We start from the raw sequence: 25,514 nt of genomic DNA, 5'->3' as shown, positions 1-25,514 counted from the left end.
GTCACAACCATCGCGTCCATGGCCCAACAACAATTCCAACTTGTCGAAGCCTTCCAGAAATGTAATTCTCCAGCCGACATTGACTCGACAATCCAAGTCGTGAAACGATATCTCGCGTTGTTGAGCACGCAACCTCAACATCAACAATCTGCTCCTTTTGGAAGTATACTGCATCTGGCTGTTAGTTTGTCGCCCAAACCGGTTATTGATAGAATCATTGCGGAGTTTTGTACCGATAATAGCTGGGTTAATCAAAAGAATAGTGAGGGAGAGACGCCATTACATTTGGCTAGTAGATTAGGAAGATCGGATGTGGTTGGACAGTTGTTGAATATTGCTGGTGTGGACGAGACTATTAGAGATTATGAAGGACGCACTCCAGGCAAGATGTCGCGCTTCGGTTCGTGTTTGGATAACATGCTCTGTAAACTGACACCTAGTTTCCGTTTTGTGTTTCAACAGAAGAGTCAGCCAAGAATGGCAAAGTAGTTCAAGTCCTACAAAGTCATCGCAAGCAATTCTGTCAAGAGATACTGACTCACTTGGGCCTCATTGTCGAAAAGAAGGATACTCATAAAATACTCGCTCTCTTTGCTCCAGATTCTAGAGCCTATTCTTATTTGAAAGCCGGTTGGATTGATATTAATGGACCGTTTGACTTGGAAGGTGATCAATCTTTACTACACGTCGCTGCTCGAGTAGATGATATGCAGCTCGTAGAATGGCTTCTCAAGAATGGTGCTGATCCTAAAGTCAAGGACCGCAAGGGTAAAACGCCTAGTGATGTGGCTGCCAAAGATAGCTCTGCGAGAGCTAAACTCAAAACAGGTGTGTGCCTTGTTGGTTGCAAACATTGCGGTTGAACTTGAGCAAAACCATGTGTTGGAATGTTGAGCAAACTCCCATTTATTCAACTGTCTTGTATTTTTGCTCATGTTCAATTTCAACTAGCAATATATCAAGCACCCATCCTCGCAGCCTCGTTAGCACAGGCAACATCTTCTGCCAGTGGTCGAGTACAGACTGGTGTTCCTTCATTACGAGGCACTCTGATGAAATGGACCAATTACGCTTCTGGTTACAAGCACCGATACTTTGTACTAGAGAACAGTAGTTTATCATATTTTCAGTCAGCAGGAGATTATCCACTCAGTTGTCGTGGATCCATATCATTACTGATTGCCAAGATTGTAATGCCTGATCATAATGACAAGTCGAGATTTGATGTGCTTGGTAAAGGATCGATCCGATATGCGCTCAAGGCTCGTTCGCCTGCTGAAGCAAAAAAATGGGGTATGAAATGAGGCTATTGTATCTTTTAGCTCAGCCTAACTCACGCTCTTTCTTATCGTATAGTCTGGGCTTTAAATGAAAGCAAATTATGGGCCGTTGATAGAAATCGGCAAGGAAAATCATTGTCTCCAGATCCATTACCAGCCGATCAAGCTGGTGATGAACAACCGTTCGAAGATATAGATAAAGTATTTGGAGGCATGGATGACATTGAAGCCTCTGAGAATGCCTCTGTATCTCATCACAGTGAACATTCCGTTGATGTGTCACAGCAGCCAGATCGGCCCAGCACCGAGGCATCCTATGTCAATGCCGAGATAAAACCTCCACCGTTGCCAGCACGAAATCCATCCAAAGAAGAGCTTGCTGCTCTTGGTAATAGCAGTAACAATGTTTTATCAACTCCCGTTGAGGATTTGCATACGCTGGTGTATCTGCTCAATGTCCATTTAGATGTACAGCAAAGAATGGTGGAGGCGCTTGTGCAGGCTACGGAGAAGGCAAATGCTGCTGCTAGTAGTAGCGGTTTACTCACAGCAAGTGCTGCTGGTGGTAGATCGCTTACATCTGATGCAGCTTCAGATACTGGTATATATATCCACAGTCGTACTAAATCTCAAGACATATCCAAAGAGTTGGACTCGACTCATATAGCCTCCTTGTGTCAGTCTAGCGCTTCACGAGTGAGTGAAACGGTAAAAAAGGTGATATCTCTATGTGAAGAACGAGAGAAAAAGTGGGCAAAGAGATGGCGGAATGAGATTGAAGGAAGGAAACGATGGGAGGAGATTGTCAGGAAATTTGTTGGGCTCGATGGGTTGACCGAAGAAGAAATAGCTGCCACTGGGAAAATGGGGCTAGGTCATCTTAATACTACTTCAGGCCACGACGATTTCGACCATGAAGCTCATTCTCCTACTGCATCTAGTGACGGTCATGATCATGACCATGATAATAGTCACGATGCAGCAGAGGCCGATGACGAAGATGTGTTCTACGATGCTCAAAACGCTGAGGCTGAAGATCCAAGTAAATTTTTAGAACAGGTGTTTGGATTTGAGCCATTAGAACAACAACGAGCATCTCCTGAACGTGGTGCTACCTTACAACGATCTGGTACTTCGCGATCTGGAACTCGTACTCCAAATACACGAACGCCAAGTCGTAAAGGATCAAAAGTTGTATCCCCTATGGCATTGCAACAACTTGAAGGCACCAATACCGATAATACAGAGTCCACGTCAACGGAAATGGTATTATCCGAGCTGCCGTCACTGAAAGATGTGAAGATGTCTGCAGTTGGATACAAGCTTCCGTTTAGAGAACGGCTTCCGCTGAATCCTAGTGCTCCACGACCTGCCTTGAATGTCTGGTCGTTTATCCGATCAGCTATAGGCAAGGCGCTTGTTCCTGCTTGAACGTCGTTTCTTAAAGACGCTCATCTGTATTTTTTTTTAGGTAAAGACTTATCTAAAGTGACATTACCCGTGTTTTTCAATGAGCCTCTAAGTATGATACAACGTATGGCAGAGGATGTAGAGTATGCCGAAATCCTGAGCTTTGCTGCTAGAATAGGAAGTCATGGAGCCATGCGAAGTATAGAAGGTATGAAAGTTGGTGGTCAGGATCCTGCTGCTCTACATGCCAAAGTCGTTGGTTGTGAGTTGAAGGACGTGGAAGGTTTGGAAGGTGAAGAGGCTAGTTTGTATAGGACTATGATGGTGGCTGCTTATGCTATGTCGAATTAGTGAGTCTTCATGTTGTTGGGGCGTCGTGATATGAGATTGTTATTTTCCACGACACTATGTATTAACATTTGTCACAATTAGTTCGAGTACTATTAAGAGAGCTAATAAGCCTTTCAATCCTATGCTGGTATTATTTGAGCTATCTTGTTGTTTTTGGTCCATTGCTAAGCCGTAAACTAATGATTTAGGGCGAGACTTTTGAACTGGTCAGAGAGGACAAGTGGTATAGATATATTTCAGAGCAAACATGCCATCATCCGCCGATATCTGCTTGTTATTGTGAGTCGCCAGACTATGTGTTTTGGGCTGAAGTCAACGTCAAGAGTAAATTCTGGGGGCGTAGTTTGGAATTACACCCACTCGGCGTCTGCCACGTTCGGCTTCCCATCTTGCCATCAAAAGACTCGAAGGCTCCTATAGAGATGGAGCACTACTCATGGCGCAAAGGTGAATCACATTAAGCCTCAAATAGAAATGCATTTGATAGAGACTAAACGGTTTGCTATGTTTACTCTGATTTTTAGTGACTACTGTAGTTAATAATTTAATCGTTGGCAAGTTATGGGTCGACCACCTAGGTGACATGGTAGTTAAAAACCACAGAACGAACGAAGAAGTCACTATATCATTCAAGTCAAAAGCACAGGCAGGTGGTGGCACTTGGTTTGGTTTGGGTGGCCCAACAGTGAGCAATAAGGAAGATGGAGGGCAACCAGCTGATGCAGGTGAATTGGGAGGGTTTGTTCGAGACAAGAATGGGACGATTAGATATGAATTGAAAGGAAATTGGGGTGATCGAGTACTCGCAGTACCAGTAAATCCCATAGGCAAAGGCTTATTAAATCAGACCTTAACACTATGGGTCAGAGAACAACCACCTACCATATCACCTCTAAACTTTAACTATACCTCGCTAGCGCTGACACTAAATGATATGCCAACTACCTTGAAACCATATTTGCCATTGACAGATTCACGTCTACGACCCGACCAGAAGGCTATGGAAGAAGGTCTATGGGACGAAGCTTCCAAACTAAAGGAAACTCTCGAGACCCTACAACGCAACAATCGTAAAGTAGTTATAAAAGCATATGAAGATACCCATGTGAAAGATGGTCCGCCACGAGAAGATCCAGGACTAGAATTTGGTGAAGAGTGGTGGACTCCTAGATGGTTTATACGAGAATTGGAGGAAGACACTGGTGAAGAGCATTGGCAATTCACTAGTGAGTATTGGAAGTATCGGCAGGAGAATGCTGTGGCTGTGAAGAATGGTATGCCAGCACATTCTGGATGGCCAGCGTGGGTACCTGATACGTTTGGAACTAGGGAGACGAAGTTGAGTGGTAGTAAGTGAGAGTGAGTGTCATAGGAAAAGACTGCTCCTGCATCATTGTATAGTCTTGATAAATTGCTGCTAGATAAAATTAATTATTCCCATCAACCTCCCAATCTTACTTTATATTTGAACCCAACTTCACAGATTCACGTTACCGCAGCGAGGTTGTGGACTGACTTTGAAGAAACGTTCGCTGTAATGTAATAGATCGCAGGATGGAAAATAGGTTGTTTCGACACGTAAATATGCGATAATTAACGTGAAATACTCACTGTCTTCATGGGGTGTACCTGATATATCCAGTGCTCCTGCACACTTCCAATATTCCAAAAAGCAAGTAAATACCTATAAGCTTCATATTGCCAATAGGACAAGATGACAAGCATGCAGCGCTATGTAAATCCAATGGAAAATCATCCAAAAACATGTCTCTGGGAGTGCTGCAACCATCCCACGCCGACAATGCATGAGCTCGTCCAGCATCTCATCAAAACTCACGTTGAGATTCTACCATTTGGGCCAAACAAGTAAGCCAATTTGATGATATAATCAATTATTTCTTATTGGTACGGAGCCATTTCACTATGTTGCATATGAACGATCGATATGTGGGTGTTTTGCTACGGAATTGTGCGTCATGTTGCTGGATGTGTGGGAAGTATTTGGTGGTGGTGATTAAGAGATGAAGGAAAATGAGGGTGGAATCTGTCATTTCGTTAGTGGAAATGATGGATTCACCTTGTGTTGTTGTCGGGTGTGCTGTGTTATGTTCATGCTGTGGCGATATAAGCTGTCAATTTTTTCACAACCGTTTTTGCTTGTTATGGAACCGATGAGATCAATACAGTGAAATGCCATCAATCTAATTATAATTACATTGTATTGTCTCCCTTTGCTAACTCTGTCACTCTTTTCTTTGATTAGATCACACGAAAGTTGTGTGTGTCGATGGAAGGACTGTACAAATCGTCGTGTGTTCACGTATCAAGGTCGTATGCTCGAACACTTGCGTGTTCATACTCTGGAACGTCCGTATCTGGTAAGTTGTATTTCGAATGCAACGCGCAATATGGATCAATCACCTCGTTGTTACCTTTTTTTGGTATATCAATAGTGTCCACTTCGCTCCTGTGCTGCTGTATTTACTCTCAAGAGCAATTGTGTCTCTCACAGTAAGTATGATTTGACCTTTATTTGACTTTTCAAACTTTCAAATTGTTGTTGGTGAATGAGCTCCACGTCAACAACATTCTGTACCATCAACACGTCTAATTTTTTCCCCTCTCTTCTTCTTTAAACCTAGTTCGCTCTCGTCACCACAGAGACATTGATCCAATCCATATTGACTACATGCAGACTTCTGGAAACGAGTTCCATGAACTCATTCCAGCAAACGCTACAGATGAAGAACTCGCTACTCTTGATTTCATGATTGACGGTGACGCCAGTGATGGAGAAACTGATGATAGCAGTCGTCTCGTATCTCGTCATAAACATATTGCCAGTACTTGCGGTACTGCCGAAAACGACGCATTGTCATCATCAGCACTCGTTGGTCTATTGTATGCCAATTACGTACCTACTCCATACTCTGGTGGTGATATGGCTCCATCTAGTGAAGCTGAAGATGATGAAACAGATGAAGTCAATAGTGTAGACTCAGATTACAAGGCACCCAAACGTACTCGATTACGATTACGTAAACGTGCTGGTGCGAGAACACCTACTCTGCCTACTACATCGCTTTTGACGCAACCGTCTGCAGCATCTATTGCAAAGGCAAATATTGCAGCTCGGCTTCCTCGTTTGTCAAATGGTCAATTTGCTCCAAGGCCTGGATATGGAGATGTAAGTTCGAGAAACTTGACATTCAATGTGGCATGCATTCTTTAATTCGAGCCTTTTTCTCTAGTCTCCAACTCTATCAGATTCTTCACTCAGGATTCGTAAAGAATCTGGCAAGAATGTCTCTGTCAAGAATCGGCCTATTGATCAAGAAATCGGTCAATTGGAACGTGAGTCTGAGTATTTTGAACGATCACGTAAACATTTGAATCGTATTTACCGTGGTCTAGAGGCAACTCAGGTAACTACAATTTGAGATTTGTCTCCAATTACAGTGTTTTTTTTGAAACTTCACTATTACAATAACTATTCTCTCCGTGTTTTGTAGCGTAATTTACAAGCTCTTGCCACTCCCGACATGTCATATCCCAACTCTCCAGCTGACTCGTCAGAACAACAACTATCGATATATGAGTCGTCGATTGATACCTCTTCTGACACACACTTGCTGAACAGATCAGCAATAAGTGTACTAGCAGAGGTATCATGTCTATTACTCGAAACTGAAGCAGCTCAAACCCGTATCGAGAATGAAGTCATTCCATCTCTGAAACGGAAGGCTCGAGCAAACGATGACAAAGATGAACGTATTGCTAGTCGTGCTAGTGTCAGTAGTAATGGTGAAATCAATAGTAGTACCGCAAGTGTTGCTGGTACGTCTATTGAATCACGTATAGCTCGAACGGCTGAATTGAAGGATGATGATGAAGTATCGATCCATACTAGTACGTCAACCATTACGGACGTATCGAATATTATGAACATATCGAAAATTACGAGCAACTACGACCGCAGCAATACCAGTCGTGGCAATAATCGATCTCGTATTATTACCCCTACTCCATTATCGTCATCATCATCAAAACCTCAACGTATCGGGCCAGATTTCGTTGGTCAATCTTCGTCATCATCATCATCAACGTCATCGGATGCCGATAATAATAGTCAACGTCCAATTCGTGGGCTTGCAGCACTTGATTGTCTGATGAATGAATACATCGACAACTTGCCAACACCAAGTACTCCATTACCACCACCACAACTACAACAACATCAAAAACCATCACCAAAGCGTGAGGCTAAAGATGACTCTGGCCTCAGTGAGGTGGATGGCTACATGTCTGAATAAGGGGTTTGGACATTTTGGACATTCTGTAGTTTCTGTTTTTTATATGCAAAGTTCGTTGGACTCTTTGTATATCCCTTGTGCAGCCTCGTATATCTTTTGTAACGTTTTTCTAGCTCTTATATACTTGCAAAATATATTGGTACGATCGTGTTTGGTACTTGTCCGTGTGTGGAAGCAACCGAACTGTGGTGACCGATGCAGCCATTCCGACAGAGAGGCGAGGTTTTTATCGCCCTGCTGATGCTCTCAGACCCAACAGAAACATAAGCAAAATAACAATCAAAACAATAACGCTTTGCCCAGATTCATGAGTCTTTAAATTAAGGTGTATATGAAGGTCATATGTACAAGACGAGAGCAAAGTAAAGCACCGAGTATATGGTAATTCACTTGTCTGGACCAACAAGTGAGGCTTCCATTGCATCCAGCATAAGCTTCATAGATTTACTACCACAACAAGAACAACAGAAAGGTGAATAAGACACATTCAAACGTATGACATAGCCCACAAGTCACTCACACTTGCTCGTTAAACCCCTTGATTGTAGCAAAATCCAATTCCTCCGTTCTGTTGATGAGTTCCGTAGCTCTCTTCACACCGGTGTCCACCGTATCGCATAGATTATTGACAGCGAGTTTGTTGACTGATACGGATTCTCGTGTCCATTGGCTCATCTATACCAAGAGAGAGCGCAGAAAACGTTAGATGTGGTTGATGTTGTGATGCATTCAACCAAAAGCCCTCAACAAGTACATCAATAAAGATATAAATATACATGCATTAATAATCCGATTCTGTAGCCTCTGTATCATATCCGCGTAATCAGCGGCGATATTGTGAGCTTCACGTTCAATGTCGTCTAGCAATTGAGGGTCAAGAGGGACACTGAATGAGGCTGACTGGCCAGTTCCTGATGGCTGCACTACGGATGGTAGCGAGAATACCTTCTTTTGCGCGTTTAGTTTGCTTTCCATCGTGTAAGCTTACATTGACGTTTATTACGAATTGAAAACATAGGAGAACACGATGAGGAGAGATTAGACACGTGTTTTGACGGGTCAAATTCGTAAATTGGATGAATGATCTATGAGAAACGGTATTCCTTAAGCATTCCACCGTGTCTTGTGGGCATGATCTTGTTGATTATCTTGTCAAAACACTTTGCAGCTAGTCCCTGTTAGGCACGATGATGAGGAAAGAGGCAGACGACTTTTGCGATGCTCTATTGCTGGCATCAAAGAAGATGCAGAATGAAGTAGCAGCTATTAATAACTTGACTGACAAGAATGCAGTGAAAGATTGGGAAGCCATTTCACACATCAGAGATTCCTTCTTTAGCAACACTTCGCAGGTATGCTTCAAGTGGACTGTATTAATGTTATTGGAATTTATAGTATTTCTGTATGCTGTATTTATTCTGAATTGTACTTGATCGTGATGACACCTATTCGATCCAATTCAAATTTACTCGCAACCTCGATCAGTGACCAACTTGGAAGAATTTTCATGAATTTAACATGTTTTTTTGCTTTATCAGACCATTTGCAGCTTCTCAGATACCGCCAGTGCTTTGGAATCCGAACGTGAAAACATGAGCACTGAAAGTGTATTGAGTGCACTGACTGATGTTCTATCCAAAGTAATTCATATTCTCATTCATATCATTCCCGTACTCTCGCACTCACTCCTTCCCACTTACAGATCAACCTGCAAACAGAATTTATTGTCTCGCACCTATCACAGTATGGCTACGAACTTCCACCCAAACTTACTGGTCGATCTGATCAAGACAATGATGCTGATGATGATGAAGTTTGTGATCAAGGCGATCAAGCGGACGTCATGCAAGGGTCTGAATACGCTTCAGCAAACACTTCTCTGAATGTTGACCAACGTACCTACACACAAGGATCGAGACAGGGCGATCGATCGCCATCTCCACCAGCATTCGAAAGTTTGGGGTTGTCGCTGTATTCGTTGAATCTCATGGAATGTGAGGATATCTTTCACTGTATGCTTCCATGTTGTATTCAGCTGATCATTATTACTTCATTCATAGCAAACTTTGAAGAATACGGCCGAGAATCGGATGAAGTAGAAGCACCACCAACACCACACTCTATACTCTCGCGCAAAACAACAGATACAGAGACTGCAACACCACCCGTTCCCTTCTTGCTCTCAAATAATCGTAGCAGATTCAGTTTGTCCAAACGAGAATCGAACTCTTCACGATCATCGTCTATGCCTCTCATGGATCCAATAAGGCAGGATGAAATGGATAGGTTGGAAGATTACTTGCAATCGCAACTTACGACTGATGTGCTCAATGCATATGTAGCTGAGGTATGTGTTGGGGCGGAGAAATGAGACAAGTCCTGTGTTATGTGAATGAGCGAGTTAACGATTTTCTATTCTTACGAGAATCTCACCTTCATTTTCATTAGATAAACGACTTTACAACAGACAAGAGGGTCCGTTATTGTGATTCTTGCAATTTTTCAATAGAAATCTTACACCTCTTTTGTTAGTTTATGACTGGTGATGATGGTGTAGATGATGCATTCACAGTGGACGAAATTACGCAGCTGGCATTTGACAAGAAGCATGGAAAAGCAAAAGCCGTCGTGCTGGCATTGATTGAACTCAAGCGGATCAGTGCAGAGCTGAGAAAGAACAAGGAGCAGATGTATTATATCCTTTGAAATGGTAGCTGTAAAATCTAGCAAACTTTTGTATAGCGCACTTGTAAAGATTGCTTTAGCAAGAAAAGCATCACGCACTTAAGCCTGACGTATCCGCACAGGCGTTTGTTTCTCGCAGGATGACATGTAGACATTCGCACAGCCGTCAAATGATGTTGATGGGTAACATGTAAATCTATTTTCCATTTTTTTAAATGTTGTTGACGAGCTTCCGTCCTTCAAACAAAAAGAGTTGTCAAATCAAATCAACAATGGGAGGGTTTATTCGTAGATGAGGGAGTCGACGTGACGCTTGTAGGTAAGAGTACCTTCAGGGAACCACTAGAAATGGCGAGGACCAAAAAAAGTCAGCATCTCCGAATCTACAAGGAAAGAGCATTTCGCCTTGGGAATTTGCGTTAACACATACCAATGCGATTTCACGTTCAGCAGATTCGACGGCATCAGAACCGTGACACAAGTTCTTTCCTACATCAATACAGAAATCACCTCGGATGGTACCAGGGGCAGATGCAAGAGGGTTGGTCTAATATTAAAGAGGTAAATCCAGTGTCCATAAAGAGCCTTGGTTGCCTTGATGACATTCAAGCCAAGAACAAAACTTACAGCACCCAACATGACACGACCAGTCTTGACGACTTCCTTTCCTTGCCAGACCATTCCACATACAGGGCCAGACATCATGTAGTCAACCAATCTAAGTCAAAGTTAATAATCTTAGCATCAACGTTCATTCACAAGAAAAAAGGAGTGACCAAGAAAGGTTGGGCGTCGGTATATTTACGATTCCTCCAAATTCCAATACATACCGAGGGAAGAATGGCTTTGTAGCCAAATCTTGGTAGTGTTCTTCCAACAATTTCTTTGAAGGAGACATGATTTTCAAACCAATGAGCTTGTAACCCTTTTGTTCGAATCTTTTGATGATTTCACCAACGAGTCCACGTTCAACGCCGTCAGGCTTGACGTAAATTCATGACGGGAAAGGAAAGATGATTAGCTTGGATTGGGTGGGTGATGGAGGTTTCTGATGAAAGCATCAATGAAAAAAAAGGGTAGAAATTTCAGGCAACGTGTAAAGAAACACTTATCATAATGTAAGTACGTTCAGACATCTATTTAGATGATTGCGAATTATATTAGTAGATGATTGACTCTGTTGACCATATGCACGAAACAAAAAAAATTGACAAAAATTGATGTACCTTGTCGATTTTTGAAGGGATAACTTTGTGAGAAGTAGAAGAGATTGAACCTGCTGATGAGAATGCGACTGCAGAGATAGTGAGTACTACGAGGATACGAAAAAGTTCTTTGATTGAGATTCCACTGTCGCTCATATGAGTTTTTTCGCTTGGACAAAAGATCAAAGAAGCATTACACGGTGTAGATATGTAGAAGAAACCACTGATTTGACTCAAATTCTCCCTTTATATATTTTATTTAACTCACTAGACGTGAATAACGCGTCTCTTTGCAACATTTATGAGGATTACAAGGATTCTTGAGGATGCAAGACGAGCTTGGCTGCTGAGACTTTGCCAGTACTTGAGAGCTCCAACGCCTTCTTGACACCATGAAGGCCACCATCGACAACTTGTACCTGTTTCAAAGTAAACGGTGAGCAAAACACGAAGTGCTTGCCACCAGCAACCACGTTCCAAAGGAACACCACGAACGCTTCACAAACTTTCTCTCCATTACGCGGTCTCTCCAAGCTTACCTTGTTTGGCAATATCTCAGAGGCCTCTAGCATGGGATTTAACTCACTGACAAAGAAATTCTGTACCCAATCCAATGTTGCTGGCGCTCCCGACTCTACAATAGGGATTAGGTCAGACATCGTGTTGTTGATGCTCCAAATCAAGCCAACGCACGTATTCCACGGTAAGTGGTTCCCTCTGCTATCGGAGGTGGAGGTCCAGTCATTCCGACGACGACACCTCCCTTCTCCAAACATTTGGATACGATGACAACGGTAGCGCCAGAGATGCAGTCTAAGCCGTGTCGTAGTTTAGGAGCAATCTCTTTAATTTTTGGGATGAGTGCTTCTCCTTCGGTTGCATCTAAGACGACTTCAGCTCCTACAGTGAGATAAAAGAGTTGAGATACCATATATAGGGGGCAATTGTGGTATTTTTGCGTACCCAGAGATTTGACATAGTCAAAGTTGCGTGGTGAACAAGTTGTTATAACCGACAGTCCAGCCTGAACAAGAAACGAACCAGGTGTGAGTCGTTGCACGTTCAAGCAAACGACAATTAATGTTTACCCTAGCCTACAAGAAATGGAAACCCTATTAGCATTCAGAACAATGCCAAATTGACATTTACAAAACTTACAGCCATTTGAACTGCAAAAGCACCAACACTGCTACTGCCTCCCCATATGAGCACCCATTGAGGCTGAAAGTAGCTGGTATGAGCCGATGGAAGATCAAAACCAAGTCCTACATCAGGATGGAAGACCGACAAGGATGCGGTAGCGACACCGATACCCAAAGTTGAAGCTTCGTCGAATGAAATGTTTTGTGGTTTGGGGAAGACACGCTTTGATGCTAGTCTCGCGAATGGAGCGAAGCCGCCAGAGCCGGTGAGACCATAGACGTCGTCGCCGACCTACATTTAACATAAAGCTTAGGGTTCAGGTACTCGAATTATGGCAACTAGTAGCGTACTTTTAGGTTGGATATCTTTGAGCCAGTCTTTGTAACCGTTCCTGCTACGTCGATGCCTAGGCGAGCTGGCAGAGTTTGGACATTAAACCCAAGAAGAGCCATTTTGTAATCGACAGGATTTACGGCTACGGCTTTCACTAACAAAGGATGAGCATCGTCAGTTTCGTTTGAAGCTCAAGTGAGATCCAACTGCTAGATCCAATTAGATCCAAGTTGTTGCAACCCTTTCGACCACAATGACAAATGACATGGTGTGCACAATGCATTTGATTCAAGCTCGCGACATACAGTCAGCGGTTTAGCGCGAATCGCAATCAGACGAACTAGAATACATACCATTGATGATGACATCCTCGTCTCCACAAGTAAGCTCATCTACATCAACAACTTCAATGTCGTTGAAGGCATGTCCTGTTTTAGTTGCGACTGCAGCCTTCATTGTTTGAATTGCCTTGAAAAGTTGAATAGATGTAGTTATATGAAGCTTGAGATCCTTGTTGGCAAGCTTCCTATCAAGAAAAGTGGTTCTTACAAATTCGAAATCCAGTAATTGGTCATTGGTTTTACAAATCACGATTCACGAATGCGGATGCCGGCCATACACATTCCGGTAGCCTTCATATATGGTGCATATCGTTGTCCAGCATCGGATTGCAGAGTAGATCCAAATAGTGGCTGAACATTCAGCACAAAACACTTGCTGCAATATTTGATCTTCTCTCATTCAGAAATCTGAAGTAAATATTGCGATTCTTACTCGAATAAGATTCAAATGAGCCGAGATGATCTTATATTTGATCGAGTTCAAATATTGCCGTTGACACATACATATATGTTTATAGATGTTAAAGAATTCATCGTGTTGGAATAGAGACTTGTAGTAGATTTCAGCCCGGGGCTTACGCAACCATGCCTTCAGGCCTCCATCAATCAATTAGCGCTCTTTCGATGCAGACGCAGAGTGCAAATGTCACGTACAGTGGATCTGCGTCGTGTTTCGACAAATCAACTTATAAAGATTCTTGGCTTTCTGGCCTTAATGACTACGAATACCCAAGGGACCCCGTCCGTATTCAATGGGGTATGCGTGTTGGCGTTGTTATTTGTCTAGCACGTTCGCTCAACTCCCTGTCTAGGCGTTTGGAACGGTTCTTCCAATGCTGGCTGGGCTAGCGGTGTCGTTCCTCCTGGCAGCAAGAACTACGACATCGCAATTAGCTCCTTCAAGCTACAGGTAGCATGATTCGACCAGCTTCCCTACACTTGTGTCAATGCTAACCCTATTCCAAAACTGGTGTCTGGGAGAACGTACTGGCCTGCCAATACGTCCAGCTGGTGTAAATGGATTCAGATTGAACTCCCCACCACTTTCTGATGTCGGAAACAAGGTCTCTTCACCAGCAATACCGTCTGCAGCACTTCCCTCCCCACACATCGCAGTACCCATAGAGTCGCCTCAAGTCAAAGTAGTGCAACCAACTCCTGTTGACGCTCAACCAGCTCCTGTTGATGCTCAACCAACTCCTGTTGATGCACTTCCATCCCGAGACATAGAGGTACCAGCAGTGCCAATCGAATCGCCTCAAGTCAAGGTATTGCAACCAACTCCTGTTGATGCTCCCCCAACTCCTTTTGATGCTCAACCAGCTCCACAAAATAATGATCAGTCTGCAGCTACACCAACTGCTACACCAGATCCCACGGTCAACGAATAATGTGTAAATAGTATATACTGTGTGATTTGAAAAACACGAGTAAATCTGAAACTAGAACTGTGTTGAAATTGTCAATCTGATATACATACAAGCCAAAAATGTTAAGACTTTGAAGTCATTGGATAGTATCCACAATATCAGAAGGCGGTATTGTAGAAGGTACAAGAATAGAACCTATCATAGAATGCACCCAAAACTGGCATCTTTAACTTGGTGATGAGAGCGTGCATCTCGTTGTCCAGAATGTCCAGCAGTCCAGCATCGTATTGCAGAGTAGGTCAAGCCAAGAAGCAAATCAAGATCAAGAAATACCACTAAGCTCGTTCTTCTACTTCTGCTCATTCAATAAGCAGATCTACGTGTCTTAAGTGACTCAAAGATCAAATAACGCGTCCATGTATGTTCTCCAGGTCTCCTTTGCAACGCTTGAAAATAAGACACTTGACCGTGCATTCTTGCTTTCACGAAAACGTGACAAGATGTCAATGGCAGACATACTGGACGAATGGCACAAAGAGGCATTGCAAATCCAAACATATCTGAATGAGTGCATACAGCAAATACCCATCGACACCGAAACATGGGTTCTGGCCATACTGATTCTCGCACTATCCTCTGTCTTTCTCGGGGCGATTTATCTAGATCTTGTCATTTCCCCTGTCTTGATTACAGCCAATAAGGACACCATACAGATCAAGCATAGATTGGACAAGGACGGCATACAACACTCAATCTCCTTACGTGACTTCATTGAACGTTTCGTGCCATCTCTGGCTACATCCAAAAAGGCAGTCTATTTACCAACGCCATACTTATTTAATGGTCATTTGCAAACTATCTATGCTGCATTGGTACGTATAAGAGTCGCATTCTCTCATCTCTGTTTTTCACAACCCCTCACAACTCGCACCGTTACTCAAATGTGTCAGGTTGCTCAACCCAGAAAGGCTGGGAAATCTGATGATGTCAAGTATGAACGTGATATTGTTGAAATGCCTGATGGTGGTGTCATTGCGCTGGACTGGTATCCAACATGTGCTGACTCGATACCGAAAGAGACACCCATTCTGGTATGTGGCCTTTCCACCTGCTTTTTTTTTGCCTGAATTGAACGTGTTTCTCACACCAAAACCAATCCTACGTGATCATCCTAACTCGAAAACCAACCACAGTTTGTGACTCATGGCCTCACTGGCGGATCACACGAAACTTATGTATCAGAACTAGTTTCTGTCTTCTCGTCCGCACCGTACTACTATCGAACAGTTGTTTGTAACTTTAGAGGGTGCGCTGGCTCCGATGTTTTGACGCCGCAATTGTACGTACAAGTGGGAAAAAGCTTGAAGGTTTTTGTTTGTTGACCTTTTCTCGTTAGATATTGTGCAGCATATACTGATGACGTCAAGCACATCGTCCAAACAATCCAGTCACGATTTCCAGACGCACCAATGGTTGCGACGGGCTTTTCATTAGGCGCAAATGTGTTGTCGAAATATGTTGGAGAGACTGGTGAAGATTGTCCCTTCCTTTCAGCAGTCAGGTATAAAGCAGACAGCTCGTATGGATGATTGGGTTTTTTATGCTTGCTTAATTTCCAATCGTAGTGTTGGCAACCCCTTGAACTTGGTGATTGGAAGCGAAACATTGGAAGGAGGATGGTTCTCCCGCAATGTGTATTCATATCGCATGGCAATCGGTAAGGCATTCCGTGATGATACGACCACCTTTGTCCTCACGGAAGTTCTCGTTGCAGGACTTGTGTCGCTTTTTCGACCGCATATGCACCTTTTCGAAGACCATCCAGACATTGATCTGAAAGCCGTGTTAAGTTCTGGAAGCGTGAGAGAATTTGACGCTCAGTTGACAGCCAAGTGCTTTGGATTTTCAAGCGTGGATGAGTATTATCGGTTAGGTTCATGTATGAAAATTAGTTGTCTGTGTTCGTCAGTGTTTTTCCACCTACTCATGAATGCCCTCTTGTAGCATCAACATATGTTCCCAAAATAAGTATTCCTTGCTTATTCATCCATGCGCTTGACGACCCAATCGTCAATCCAAAGGCTATTCCAAGAGAAGAAATCATAAAGAACCCGTGCTGTTTATTGGTGACTACAAAATCAGGAGGTAGCAAATGCTCACTTTTAAATCCATACTGCTTTCTGAAAGCTTGCCTGTAAAAACCTAGGTCATCTTGGTTGGTTTGAAGGTACTTGGAGGCCCAAACGATGGCAGACAAAACCGATTGCGCAGTATTTAAATGCGATCATACAGGTAGTTCGGGCGACATACTAGACGTTTTCGGCTTTCCTATTCTCACATCGTCCCGATTCCCCCCTAGGCACATCGATCACTCCCCTTGTCACAAAGACGCAAAATCCCATCTCCGAGGGTATACGGCTTGGCCGCAGCACATATCTTGAACGACAGTCTACTAGATCATGTCCCTGCTCTCGCCGAACCATTCAGCACAACAAAATCATCATCACCAAAACAATCGAACAAAGTCGTGGAAGGTATCTTGTCGAAACCAACAACAAATGGTGCTATTGTACCCAAACCAAAATCTGTGGTTGCCAAGACATCGTCAAGGTTTCATCCTTCGCTTTCTCAAGGTAAAAAAAGCAAGTGTAAACGGCCATGGTATTCTTATGTGAGATTACGCTTCGTTCTGACATGCCATCACTACTGTAATTAGCATTGTTACCAAAAGGCCCTTCGCTGCTCATGACGTTGCTCAGACAACTTGGAGTTGTTGCTGTCGTGTTTGCTTTGATGGGATGGTAGGAAACCAAAAAACCCCCCGGCAGTCAAAATGGCTGATATGTCTCCAATTTCATCGAATCTCACATTCTCCACGTCATTAGGATACGTCGTCGATCAAAATGGATGTGAGAAAGGAGGGAAGTTACCACCGCCACCTCCGCCACCACTACAAAAACACTGTACATGACAAAATACTCGTTGCAAGTGTGAGCAACAAAAGTCTACAAAAAAACTCCATAATCTCAAACGAAAAAGGAATGTAGTTTTTCATATGTGAAAAAAAGAATGTATATTCTGGTCTCTCACGGCTGTTGAAACAAAAACAATATGCAAATCTATCTTATATACGACATTCTTATTGTTTTTGGTATACCAGGTTTCCCGAGTACCAGTCTGTGCTCAAATGCAAGACATGCAATAAACGTTGATCTTCAGACAAAGGTAGAGAAGACATGACTTGAGATGACAAGATCTAGAAGAATCGCGAAAGTGTAAGCGAGATATAGCATCCCAAAAACACCGCTGCTAATTATGAGTGCTCAAGAGCACCACCTCACTGCCCTTACCTTTTTATTGAGAACAACCTCCATCATTTCAGCCCATTCAACCACCTTACTAGCAATCTTTGCAACACACAATCGTCCATTCAACACGCTCTCATTGCGTTCAGGTGCAAGGCCTACACAATCAACCCAATTCAACCCAGCTCCTAATAATCCAGACGAAGCAAGTGCTCGTAACTCGTTCAACATTCGAGTCAACTTTGGGTGCCAATCTTCTACTTCTTGTCGTGCTCGTCGATGAGAAATCATGAAGTGCTCGTTTTCTATTATGGCGGTGGGAGCGGTGGTCGTGGGTTTGGACTTCATGCTTTTGATTAGTTGTATGGCTCGATTGAGGAGATTGGGTAGAGTTTCCAGACCGTCCAAGTATTGAAGGAGGAGACTGCCTCCACGTGCCCAATATTCAACGTGATCGGGTATTCGGGATAGTAGTGCTCGTAGACGAATGTGGTCACCTACAGGTGTGTGCAAGGTTTACTCGATGCTTGGCCGCGTGTTAGTTTTGCTGGTTTGTTTTCTTACCTTCGAGCATAAAATCTGGAGCAATATCAACTATAATAAGCTTGTGTGCCAAAGAGTAATGTTGAGCATCAATCAAATAAATGGCTTCTCTCAATTTCTCTCCTTGATATCGAGCTCGTAAAGCCTGCGAAAAAAGGAATAAGTAAACTAGAAAGATTGCTCTACATTCAACAAAGCATACCTTAGCTTCATGAACCCACTTGGCAGGAACTTTGAGTCGTTCCACAACAAACTTCCAAGTCTCCTCATCTTCATCACTAGTGTTGTCACGATTACCAGTATTGATATCATTGGCGCCAACCATTCCACCAAGACCACCAGCAGCAACATCAGCATCAACTTCCATTGCATCACCTTCAACACTATGTCTATCAGTAGCACCAGCAATAATACCCTTCTTGACAACACCCCAACAACTATGAGTAACATCATAAACTGGATAATATGCTTGCAAGAGGTATCGAATGCGAGCTTCTCGAGCTTCTCGATACGATGAAAAGAGTGTGACATAGATGCTCCATTGCCATAATCCCAAGGATTCAAGGGCAAATGATAGGGAAGTGACGAGTTCATCAAATTTACGAGATCCACCACTATTATTATTATTGTGGGTGACGGTAACCACATCCATGATTGGATCTCGTACCAAATAGGTCTTGTTATTATTAGTGTTTTCAACATCTTCGAATAATGGATCATCCGAAAAGCTGAAATCTCGATAATTATCAGACTCCTGAGATATACCATTTTTAGCATCTCGTGCTGCTTTGGCATACAATAATACAATGGATAACATGAATGAGACTCGTAGGTCGAGTGGCCGTGGAGCTAGACCATACGGCGACAAAACATCATCCAACATCAAGTTGGAATCAGAATGAAGTCGTAATAAGAGCCACGCCAAGCTTATCAAATCTTTTTTACTACCAGACTTGGTAAAACCACGTTCCACATAAGCTGGAATGGGTGATGCTAATGCTTGACTAGCAAAACTCTTTGTAGCTGTATCCAACATCAGATCATATGTAGCAACAGCTTCTTCAACTCTTGACCATCCGCCATCAGCATACCACATAAATAAACCAAAAGTGGTCTTCCAGTTTACGCATTTCGAGAAGAACTTGGCGTTCCATTTATCCATATCTCCACCTACGAGTAACCACACATCTAATATCTCGGGATCAATTTTGGCAGCATGTTGTGACATTATTTCGACTTGATCCATGACATTTTCTCGTAGTGCATCATCGGTTCCTCCACGACCAGGTGCTTTATGACCTGACGAAGGAGGCAAGATTATATTATTCGATGATGACGAGACTGCTACACGTGCACCGGCACCACCTAATTGAGCTATTATAGAGGCCAATCGGAAATCACGACGAGACAAACACGTTTCTACAGCTTGTGCAACATCTCGAGAGACTAGCAATTGGAAGACACCTTTGGCACCTTCAGCTGTAGCTTGCGGAGTGGAATCATCCTTGATTGCTGCTCGCAACCAAGCCGATACTCTATCTTTACGTATACCAGACTCGACAGAAGCGACCTGTTCATCAGTCAATGGCGTTCCAGCGTTATTGGCAGTGGCTTCATGAATACGTTCTACAGCCACATCGTCCCAGAGCGCAGAGGCAAGCTCCCATATTCTCATTTCATCCTTGAATAGATTCCTTATTCCAATCGGTGATTGCTTGTCTGTTTCTATTGGTGGCAGGGCGAGTTGAGCAGCAAGACATGCGTCATGAAGCGTATCAAAGTCCAAGTTCTCATTCACTTGAGCTCGAGGAGTTGGTGATGTGGTTTGATGATTATGTATAGATGAATCGTCATGGTCGATATCGTCATCGAAAAACGACGAGTCTGGATCGTTTTGTGTATCTTCTTCTTCAAACTCTCGACTGCCAGCAATGGTGGGTATTATTTCTGTACAATCCAGCATGGCAGATAAGGTCTTTTCGTGTCGTTTACGTTCGACAGTCAAGATGTCAGGTGTCTACAGGTTGCTAGATATTGTCAGGAACAGCAACACAATCAACCATTGGATCATTGTCGTGTCTGAGCAATGTTCACCAACACTTACCTCTTCACCAAATATCTTGATCCTTCTGATCGAAATAGTAGATGACGAGCCAGGTCGATCAGGAGAACTGAATATAAAGAAAACAAAACGTGTCAAAAAACAGTGCCCAATAAACTACAACATAGCAACCAAAATTCCGTATGGATCTTTATATTATATGCAAGCGAGTAAGGGCAAGACCAACATCTCAACAAAACTAGGAAATGTTATCTACCGCTTCCTCCATACAAACTTCCTCTTTTTCTATATCTTGTGTGTGTTGCTTACCTTCCAGGTGCTTTATTTCCAGCCAACACAACTATAGTGCCTCCTACACCCCATCCAACTCGAAAGCTTCGTCCCATGCTCAGTCCAGCATCAACGAGTAAATGATCTTTTCCATATACAATACTTTTACGTAATGGAATACCACCAACTGTACCAATACGTCGATACTTGTTTACACCACCATCTAGAGCTAAATCCATGTATAATGAGAGTTCCGGTACCATCGCATCCGATGATAATGACGATGCTTCCATTTCTACAATATCCCGTTGTTGTTGTGATGCTATAGATCGTGGTGGCGAGGAACGTAACTTTTTTTCAGGTCGTTGAAGGCGTAACGATGAGGTTGCTTGTAGTTCACGGATGTTTGCTGACATTCCAATACTAGCTAGTGTAGCTGCTGCGGGCACGTTCGGTACAAGTCGATATGGAAGTGGTGTGGGTCGTTGGGTTGTATTATATTCATCGGATGATGACCCTTGTGTTATAGGCTGTTGGGATTGTTTGGGCTTGGCAACTGTGGTGCGTAAATCCGGTACTCGAACTTGGGGTGTCCGACGAGCTACATGCATAAATGAATCTGGCTCCATAGATTCGTCCTCATCACCTTCTTCAGAGTCTGCTACATTGTCCACTTCGTCGTTATCTTCCGCATCACCAGAGCCTTCTTCCTGTTCATCAACGACTTCATATTCTTCACCACTCTCTTCCTCTTCCTCCAATTCATCATACGAGGATGATTCTTCTCCTTCTTCCTCTCCCTCTTCTTCAGCATCCTCAAGGTCTTCGGCATCAGTCAGTACTTCAGAAGTGCTAGTATTAGTGGCACCTTCATCATCTGTATCATCATCAAGGCCATATCTGCTAAAATGCTCTACGGTGAATAGCCAAGAACCTTTTTCTCGATGGAGTCCACCAAACTTCGTGTTTGGCATGGCTTTGAGTTTCTTTATGTGCCTGAGGTACCGTGGATCAAATTCGTCAGTGACGGGTTGCTTGGTGTGTTTATCTAGAGGGAAGCAGTCTTCCAATTCAATTTCAGCTTCGACATTGAGACCATGACCCACTGGCGGTTTTTTAGTATCGTCGGGATATACAGTTACATTCTTATGAGTGATGACAACTATATTCGATGGAATATGACGGATGCCCTCTCGAGTGCCTGTTGTTGAAGCTTCAAGAAGGTTGACGGGTTTGAGGAAACGTATCCTGCCATATTTTGGATGAGTTATAGTAAAGCCATGTACCGACTTGAGTTGAGCATCAGTCATGGAAAGTAGAGTTGGTACGGAGGGACTCATTATATATTCATCGGCTCTAGGTACTCTTCTTTCGGGAGACTCCGATGAGCTCGTACTACCAGGTGTACTTCCATTGTTACTACGAGGTGTACTGCCAGCTACAGAGCCTGGTGTTGATGAATTACCATTGGGAGTGGTTTCTGGTGCTTTGACTTTTGATATTGGAGTTGATACTGCAGTACCACCTGCGTTGCCATTAAGTGAATCGAGTACATCGACAAAAAGACGACCTTGTCCTCTTTCTGAGGCAACTTTCTCCAAATTCTCGTCAAACGTGACACTTCCTCTCTTGCGCATACTATCGGGACCGACTGTGGGACTAGATACATCAGTATCGGATGTCACCACCAGCTTTTTCAGGTTTCGACGTGGAGTATATCGTTTATCTAGACCGAGAATGATATCATCCTTGGCCGTTCCGTCAAATATACTGGAGCCTGGAGATGTGGTCAATACGCGAGATGTTGCGGGTGAATATGCTCGAAGTCTGGCTGGTACAGACCCACGAGGGTTTAGTTTTATATATGGTAGCAAGGCTGACTTTTGTGGTACTTCATGAGGAGGTGGTAATATAGTTAGACCTTCAGTTCTTGCACCTTTTTCTACTTCTTCTCTACTTTTATCAAATACAGGATTACTTCCCCAAGGGAGCTGATCTTGCGTGGCATATAACGCTTGTTGGAGTTGTTGACTGGCAGCGAGTTGGCCTCCATATGGTTGTTGCTGCCCACCAAATAGACCACCTGTTGATGCTCCAGCAGTCGGGGCTCCAAACAAGGATTGACCTGCTGCTGGAGGACCCAGTGAGAATGGCTGTTGTTGCTGTGTACCGAATTGACCAGTGCCAAAGGCTGGGAAGGTGGATGTGGGTGCCTGTGATAGTCCACCAAATGGTGCTGTGTAGAAAAAAGTGAGAAACGTACGAGGCAAAGATTGACGTGAACCACCGCAAAACTGAATGAATGATTGTCGACATTAAATTACCAGTTGCGGGTTTCTGACCAAAGAGAGAGCCTCCAAGCGCACCTGTACCGAATGCATTCGGAGCTGGTGCTCCAAATGCCCCAGTAGCAGGAGCTTGAGAAGCGGCACCAAACATTCCTTGTTGACCACCAAATCCAGCAGTAGGAGCGGCAGCTGAGGTTCCAAAGAGACCACCAGTTGGAGCAGCACTAACACCACCAAATGCAGGTGTAGCATTTGGTGCACCAAATGAAGTAGCAGGTCTACCAAACATACCACCAGCAGCAGCTGGTTGACCGAATAAACTAGGAGCTTGAGCTGGAGTACTACCGAAGGCACCGCCTGTAGAAGCAGCTGGTTGGCCAAATAATCCACCGGGTTTTTGTTGACCAAATAATCCACCACTGGTAGCTGCTGGGGCTCCAAATGCTCCTGTTGCTGGAGTAGGAGCTCCAAACAGATTTGTGGCTGGTGCTTGAGAGAAGGCTGGTTGAGCTGCACTACCGCCGAATCCAAATGCAGGTTGACTAGTGGCTGGTTGCCCAAAGGCACCACCAAAGGCAGGGGCGGCTGTTGTTTTTATACCAAATGCACCACCACCGAATGCATTTTGTTGTTGCTGCTGTGGTTGCTGAGCACTACCAAATCCAAATCCACCAGCAGCTGGTGCTTGTGATGAACCTCCGAATGCCGTTACAGTTCCAGCACCACCACCACCACCAAAGAAGCCACCTGGTTGACTAGTAGCTGGCTGTTGGCCAAAAGCGCCACCGAATGCTGGCTGTTGTTGCGTTTGACCAAACATATTTGGTTGAGTTGGTGCAGCTGATCCAAAGAGCCCGCCACCAGCAGGCGTCTGTTGCACACCAAACGCGGCACTCGGTGCACCAAAAGCAGGAGCAGCTTGACTGGTGGGTGCTCCAAATGCAGGAGCAGCACCAAAGCCTTGCTGTCCACCAAACTTTTTATTCATTTGATAATCCTGTAGTCTGAGTTCTTCTACTGACGAATTACGATATGCGGGCATGGCAGTTATAGTTTGGAATATATTCATTGGAGCGGATGGAGCTGATGCATCACGGTCGTGGGTAGCAGTGAATGGGGGATTACCGGTTCCTTGACTTATTCCACCCATTGCACCTCCCATACCACCCATAGGTTGTTGTTGCGCGGTACCGAATGCAGGAGCAGGAGTACCAAAGGCCGTTGCAGTCGGTTGCTGAGAGCCAAAGGTGAGACCTCCAGAGGGAGCACCAAATGCTGATTGACTACTGGAAGCTCCTCCTCCAAATACACCACCAGGTTTGGCTCCAAATAAATTGGCAGTTGCAGCAGGCTGCTGTTGTTGCGGTTGGCCGAATCCACCGGTTGCTAAGTTGAAGAAATTTACTTAACACAGATTGGATTTGTTGAAAACCTGCTTTGACCACTCACGTTGCGAAAATATGTTTCCGCCTCCAAAAGCAGAGGGAGCTTGAGAAGTGGAGCCACCGAATAGAGACGCACCTGCGCCGAATGGTTTAAGTTGCTGTTGTTGTTGCTGCGGTTGACCAAACCCTCCAAATGCATTGGTAGGTTGAGCAGTGCCAAATGGAGCAGCTTGCTGTTGAGGCTGACCAAATGCAGATGGGGCGGCAGATACGGCACCGAATGCGGGCTGAGCAGCTCCAAACCCTAGTGATTGAGAGTGAATGATGGGTATATTAGTTGGTGATGAATTATTCGACAATTTCTTGATTTTGATGTCAACATCAAGGGGGTTGGAGAGCAGTAGAGGGGGGTAAACGATGGATAAAAATAGTTCAATGTAGATGCCAACAGAAACATATAGAGATTACATACCGAATCCAGTCTGAGCAGGCTGCTGCTGCTGTTGAGGTTGACCAAACAGATTTTGCTGTTGAGGTTGAGCAGCTCCAAAGGAAGTCTGTCCAATCTGTCCAAAGCCTCCTCCTCCTCCAAACATTCTATGCTAGATTATTATTTGTGCAGTGTAGAATGAAGGCTGCTTCTATTCTCGTCATGGAGCAAAATATCGAACTGGTTTGGACAGCCAAGTCAGTGAATTGAATTGATCGAAAAGAGAGACCAGTTACGTGACTGCGCCAAGCGAAATATATTCGATACGCGTACACAACCTATTCAAACTACGCGAGAACCGTTTGGAATGTAGACTGGAATCATGCCTAACTAAGTGCCTTAGAAACAAGGGCTGCAGGGCAGCTAACGGCTCGCATGAGGACGGGGACGCGTTTTGAGGGTTGTAGCAGTGCTTTAGTTGTGCTTACTTCGTTCCAGTTTAATAAAAACAATTCACGACAAAAGAAAACAAGAGTAACAGGGAATCTCGACGTGATTTCACGTGTAAGATGAGCAAATACTGCGAATACCCAGACACCCAGTCTCTTACACTGGTCTACTCTCGTATCATCCAACTTGTTGAGGTAATGACCCAAAAGACCTACCATGATATCTCACTCGGGCCAGTCACTTTATTCACAATTCAACCTGAACACTTTTGTAACTTTGAGACTATTAAATCAATGCGGAAAGACTGCAATAGCATTCATTGTCGAAACCAAACACTACTCCCACGTCCC

General features: G+C 43.8%; 6 protein-coding genes across 6 annotated transcripts; 3 read left to right on the top strand and 3 right to left on the bottom strand.

Moving 5' to 3' along the window:
* Window positions 1-18: 18 nt before the first annotated feature.
* Window positions 19-7,354, top strand: SmJEL517_g02436 (uncharacterized protein; the record flags this gene model as incomplete). The annotated part of the gene is made up of 13 exons (XM_031168364.1): window positions 19-400; window positions 463-828; window positions 952-1,293; window positions 1,357-2,637; window positions 2,752-3,040; window positions 3,123-3,168; window positions 3,230-3,488; window positions 3,566-4,394; window positions 5,305-5,419; window positions 5,495-5,552; window positions 5,684-6,228; window positions 6,293-6,466; window positions 6,554-7,354. The coding sequence occupies 13 exons, from the start codon at window positions 19-21 to the stop codon at window positions 7,352-7,354; spliced, it is 5,487 nt and encodes a 1,828-aa protein (XP_031025707.1).
* Window positions 7,355-7,740: 386 nt separating this feature from the next.
* On the bottom strand, window positions 7,741-8,329 carry SmJEL517_g02435 (uncharacterized protein; the record flags this gene model as incomplete). Its single annotated transcript, XM_031168363.1, has 3 exons — window positions 7,741-7,801; window positions 7,875-8,024; window positions 8,109-8,329. The coding sequence occupies 3 exons, from the start codon at window positions 8,327-8,329 to the stop codon at window positions 7,741-7,743; spliced, it is 432 nt and encodes a 143-aa protein (XP_031025706.1).
* Window positions 8,330-8,541: 212 nt separating this feature from the next.
* SmJEL517_g02434 (uncharacterized protein) lies at window positions 8,542-10,060 on the top strand (the record flags this gene model as incomplete). Its single annotated transcript, XM_031168362.1, has 6 exons — window positions 8,542-8,706; window positions 8,893-8,994; window positions 9,057-9,348; window positions 9,415-9,701; window positions 9,803-9,829; window positions 9,887-10,060. 6 exons carry the CDS (start codon window positions 8,542-8,544, stop codon window positions 10,058-10,060), a joined length of 1,047 nt encoding a protein of 348 aa, XP_031025705.1.
* A 261-nt stretch (window positions 10,061-10,321) lies between these two features.
* Window positions 10,322-10,937, bottom strand: YNK1 (nucleoside-diphosphate kinase; the record flags this gene model as incomplete). Its single annotated transcript, XM_031168361.1, has 4 exons — window positions 10,322-10,381; window positions 10,470-10,586; window positions 10,667-10,757; window positions 10,870-10,937. The coding sequence occupies 4 exons, from the start codon at window positions 10,935-10,937 to the stop codon at window positions 10,322-10,324; spliced, it is 336 nt and encodes a 111-aa protein (XP_031025704.1).
* A 3,994-nt stretch (window positions 10,938-14,931) lies between these two features.
* On the top strand, window positions 14,932-17,344 carry SmJEL517_g02432 (uncharacterized protein; the record flags this gene model as incomplete). Its single annotated transcript, XM_031168360.1, has 10 exons — window positions 14,932-15,303; window positions 15,382-15,522; window positions 15,625-15,770; window positions 15,828-15,992; window positions 16,057-16,370; window positions 16,436-16,576; window positions 16,638-16,723; window positions 16,791-17,064; window positions 17,148-17,232; window positions 17,317-17,344. 10 exons carry the CDS (start codon window positions 14,932-14,934, stop codon window positions 17,342-17,344), a joined length of 1,752 nt encoding a protein of 583 aa, XP_031025703.1.
* Window positions 17,345-17,517: 173 nt separating this feature from the next.
* On the bottom strand, window positions 17,518-24,880 carry SmJEL517_g02431 (uncharacterized protein; the record flags this gene model as incomplete). Its single annotated transcript, XM_031168359.1, has 10 exons — window positions 17,518-17,523; window positions 17,589-17,687; window positions 17,782-18,233; window positions 18,301-18,424; window positions 18,482-20,296; window positions 20,384-20,450; window positions 20,651-22,847; window positions 22,936-24,285; window positions 24,349-24,588; window positions 24,757-24,880. The coding sequence occupies 10 exons, from the start codon at window positions 24,878-24,880 to the stop codon at window positions 17,518-17,520; spliced, it is 6,474 nt and encodes a 2,157-aa protein (XP_031025702.1).
* Between the last annotated feature and the right edge of the window lie 634 nt (window positions 24,881-25,514).

Source organism: Synchytrium microbalum (assembly GCF_006535985.1).
Source record: "Synchytrium microbalum strain JEL517 chromosome Unknown SmJEL517_scf0010, whole genome shotgun sequence".
Classification (NCBI taxonomy): Eukaryota; Fungi; Chytridiomycota; class Chytridiomycetes; order Synchytriales; family Synchytriaceae; genus Synchytrium; species Synchytrium microbalum.
The sequence above is the reverse complement of the archived record's forward strand: the minus strand, read 5'-3'. Positions and strand labels throughout refer to the sequence as shown.